Genomic DNA, 3,862 nt, shown 5'->3' with positions numbered 1-3,862 from the left:
TTTAATCTTGTCATATTATGACGTAGAGATGAAGATGGTTGTGTTACTGACTGGGGATAGTGGTGCAATGGTGCAGTGCAGCAAGCAGAGGGCTGAGAAGGTACTTTTCGGCAAAGCTAGATCTTTCTTGCACCATAAAGAGCACCGCCCTGGTGGCCACAAGCTGGAATTGACGGGATGTCAGCTTGTCTTTGAAGTGCAGGAGTTCAAGGATCTGGAAAACAACACAAACAGCAAGCAAGCTGATTTATTTAAACAAGAAATGTAAAGAGTATATAAACTAGACAGAAAAGTGAATAAAGAAAACTGGTTAAAGCAAGAAGGAGTCCATAAGGACAGCGTTAGTTTTAGCTTATGGTTAGGATAAAGGTAAGGATCAGTCAAATACTGATTAAGGTTGTGTAACACAGGTGACTGTCATTGTGATGTACTCTCCACAAACACAGGGGATGACCTGAGGGCAGATGTGTCTGAAGTAGGCGTCAGCTGAGGCAGACTGCTGAGGGCAGGCAATGAGGATCTTTGCCACAGCATCGCATTTCCTCCAGTCTGACTCACCCCCTGAAACAGGACAGAAACAGTGCGTCTATTTGGTTGGAACCACAGATATATATTGGCACAATTGGCATCACCCACTGGTCTGTGGACTTTGTACTTGTTTCTAGAGCTCACATTATCTTCTGGCAGCATTTTATATGATTCAGATTTCATTGATGAATTAGTGATCACAAGCTGGTGATACACCAACCACAACATTTCCACTTCTTCATGATGTGCTAATTCTTTTCAAAATACTGTACATGCTGGCTGCAATTACACTTCTCACCTGTGCCACCCTCCAGAATTGCTCTGATAACAGCCTGCACACCACTGGGCTGCATCAGTCGCTCAGACAGCAGCTGACCACACAGACGCCTCAGCCAAGCTGGAGCCCTGCAGCTGCAACCACTGGAGCTCTGAACTGGACCAGACTGAAAGGAAGGAGACATCTAAAGTGAGACCTCTGAAGTAAAATCTTTATTATTATGTGAAAAACAAACAGGCTTACAAAGATTGAATAAGAATAAAAAACATGACCTACACAGCAGCCCAAATGAATTGATCCAATGAGGAAATCAGAACAATAAGCCTTGATGAAGTTTGTCTAAACTTTGGGGTGATTTCAAGCAAACAAATCACCATCCAGCAGCACAAATTTATATTTGTCAAATAAAAACCATGCCGTCATTATCACCTGTTTGGGTCCTCCTTGGAGAATAAGGAGCTCTTTGATGACAATCGGCTGGTACACTTTTCCAAGGAGGGTCTTGAGGGTCTCCTTACATGTTTGACATTCCTCAGCACTGAGCAGCTGCATTAAAAAAAAAAAACATTCAAGAAGAACGAAAGAAAATTAAAACAGTATCTTCCAGAGATACTGCTGGGTCTCAAAAATTAAAAACAAAAACCCATCTCCCACCCTGCCTACCCCACTATCAAGTCAGTTACATCATTATTCCCTGACATTTCAATTTGTGCAAAAATAATCCTGACAGTGAGAACAATAATTACCTTTTCATCCTTGTGGTGTGGCATGTATCCCAGCTGGCATATTGCTGCAATAATGTCTCCCAGATATCGGGTGAACACGAGTGTGGCAAGAGACGATAACTCTGCCAGCTCCAACAGGACCTTAGTGGTGGTAAGAAGGCGGCGTGCCATTCCAGACACCGGGCCCACATGGACTAGTTTTTCCACCATGGCTCCAAAAGCTGACCTCCGTCCTAGTGGGACACCCACTCCAGGGGCCAAGTATGGGCAGAGCCCCAGACAAACCACAAACTGCAGAGCAGCTCCGATTGTCTTCTGCTGGGTGATGCTGAGGATGTCAGGGGCTAAAGGTGGGGCCATCTCAGGGGTACGACTTTTTGGTGCCAAGAAAGATTGATCCTGTTGGAAACGCTCCAGTTCATCAGAAAGGTGACGTGATAACGTGAGTAGCAGCAGGAGGCATTCCTGGACAAAAGCCCATGTGGCATCATCTGTATCCACACAGAACCAATCTGCTGTTGCCTTAACCTCCTCCCTTAGCCTCTTCACAACCTCAAAGTTGCTCTCCCTTTGAAGTTGCTCCAGGAGATGGGCCCGGTTGGCCCGCAGAGCTGCCAGAAGGACCTCCTGATGTGACGGTTGAGCCTCATGTGCAGATACCTCTGCAGACACACAGAACATCACACTACACAAAACTTCTATACAACACTATAAACCTTTTTTAATGAGAGAAAAATATTAAATTCAATTCAATTCCGTTTTATTAATACAGTACCAAATCACAACATCAGTCATCTCAAGTCGCTTTATATTGTAAGGTAGATCCTACAACAATATATAATAATTGGGCTTGTTTTCTCTAAACATCATAATATACACATTAAAAGTGTCCTCAAGTACATCTGTCATCCTTTTTTACTTTTAGGGGTACGATATTTTGAAACGTTTAGCTTCCAGAATCATAATCATAATTATATAAGCAGGTATTGGAGAATAAATTAAAAATTATAAATCAACTTGGGGGTTTTTTCGTTTTTGTTTTGTTTTTTTGTTTGTTTTTTGACAAATCACCAGCTGTAGCCAGAAACCAAAGACGTTCTCTACCGACTGTGAGACCAAAGGCAAAAGTTAAGACAGCTAAAATATTTGCTTTATATTATTCAATGTACTTAACCGATGTGCTTCCGGAATACATGCGTTTATTTAGATTAACGCTGTCAAACAGTCCACTTACCTTTAAGAGGTCTGGTGAGGATGTTTATCGCACATATAATCGCGGAAGTCATTTGACTTTCATACAGATTACAAATTTTACATTCCAAGTCTGGGTACGACTTCAGCGTTTGATTTAAAGTAAGACAGAATAAGTTGATCGTCGGATATAGACGGCTAAGGCTATTAAAAACATTTCCAACGGGCGCCGAAATAAGACGTCAGCACGCTCCTTTCATGGAATTGGCTGGCAAGTAGTGATGGGTCGGTCGCGAACGAAATGGCTCTTAGATCCGATTCTTTGAAGTGAACGATGCGATCCGACTCCTTATTGGTAGTCGGTTTTTTTTGTTTGTTTGTTTGTTTGTTTTTTTCCCCTTCTCCTGCCCTCTCTTTCACTTTTTTTCGCTTCACGCTGCAAGTCACCCTTGTGTTTGCGCTGAGAAGAGATGGCAAACAGAGCCTTGCATTTGCACCCCTCCCCCCAGCACTGAGCTGAGGGGGCAGGGCCGTAGTTACACTCATATCAGCACACAACAAGAGCAGGAGGGAGAGGGAAAGAAAGAGAGCCGGGAGCAACAAGAGACAACACCATCACATTGGAAAGGTACAGTAAAGAAAATGAGTGACACCAAGAAAAGAAGCAAAGTCTGGAACCATTTCAATCTTATTGACAAAACAAAGGCAGAGTGTAGAGTCTACAAGAAAAGGATATCATATAGAGCCGGCTCCACAAACAACATGTACAGGCACCTAAGAACCATCAGTGCAATGGGAAGATAAAACGAAGTCAGTTGAGTGTGATATTAATATTTCTAAATGCCAACGTCCCCCTTAATTAAAGATTTGTGTTGCTTCACTTTATATTTGTTTAAAAGGAAAAAGCTGAAAATTGAAGTAGTTAAAAGTTGAAATGTAAATAGTTGGTTTTTGTATTTTATTTATTACATTTTGTGGAGTGAATAAATAAAAGTATATTTACAGTGGCCCCTAGAGACAAAGCACGTACAAACTCCAAAACACAACGGAAGTGCTCCAGGATGCTAGGGGCCATGTTGAGATAGATAGATAATCTAAGTGCTTTGTAGTTTTGGACGCATTTCGTCTCTAGGAAGAAAGA

General features: G+C 42.2%; 1 protein-coding gene across 1 annotated transcript in view; it reads right to left on the bottom strand.

The window, feature by feature from the left end:
* tango6 (transport and golgi organization 6 homolog (Drosophila)) overlaps positions 1-2,966 on the bottom strand; it is a 21,965-nt gene extending 18,999 nt beyond the window's left edge. The window contains exons 1-6 of the mRNA XM_005747885.1: positions 2,765-2,966; positions 1,552-2,192; positions 1,235-1,351; positions 827-971; positions 455-561; positions 52-214 (exon numbers count right to left, since the gene is read on the bottom strand). Of these exons, the coding sequence (XP_005747942.1) occupies positions 52-214; positions 455-561; positions 827-971; positions 1,235-1,351; positions 1,552-2,192; positions 2,765-2,816 (1,225 nt within the window). The 5' untranslated portion in view covers positions 2,817-2,966. The remainder of the gene's footprint in view (positions 1-51; positions 215-454; positions 562-826; positions 972-1,234; positions 1,352-1,551; positions 2,193-2,764) is intronic.
* Positions 2,967-3,862: the final 896 nt, after the last annotated feature.

Source organism: Pundamilia nyererei, unplaced genomic scaffold, assembly GCF_000239375.1.
Source record: "Pundamilia nyererei isolate P.nyererei 1_Seehausen unplaced genomic scaffold, PunNye1.0 scaffold00208, whole genome shotgun sequence".
In the NCBI taxonomy this organism is placed as follows: domain Eukaryota; kingdom Metazoa; phylum Chordata; class Actinopteri; order Cichliformes; family Cichlidae; genus Pundamilia; species Pundamilia nyererei.
This window is presented reverse-complemented; position numbering and strand designations above follow the sequence as displayed.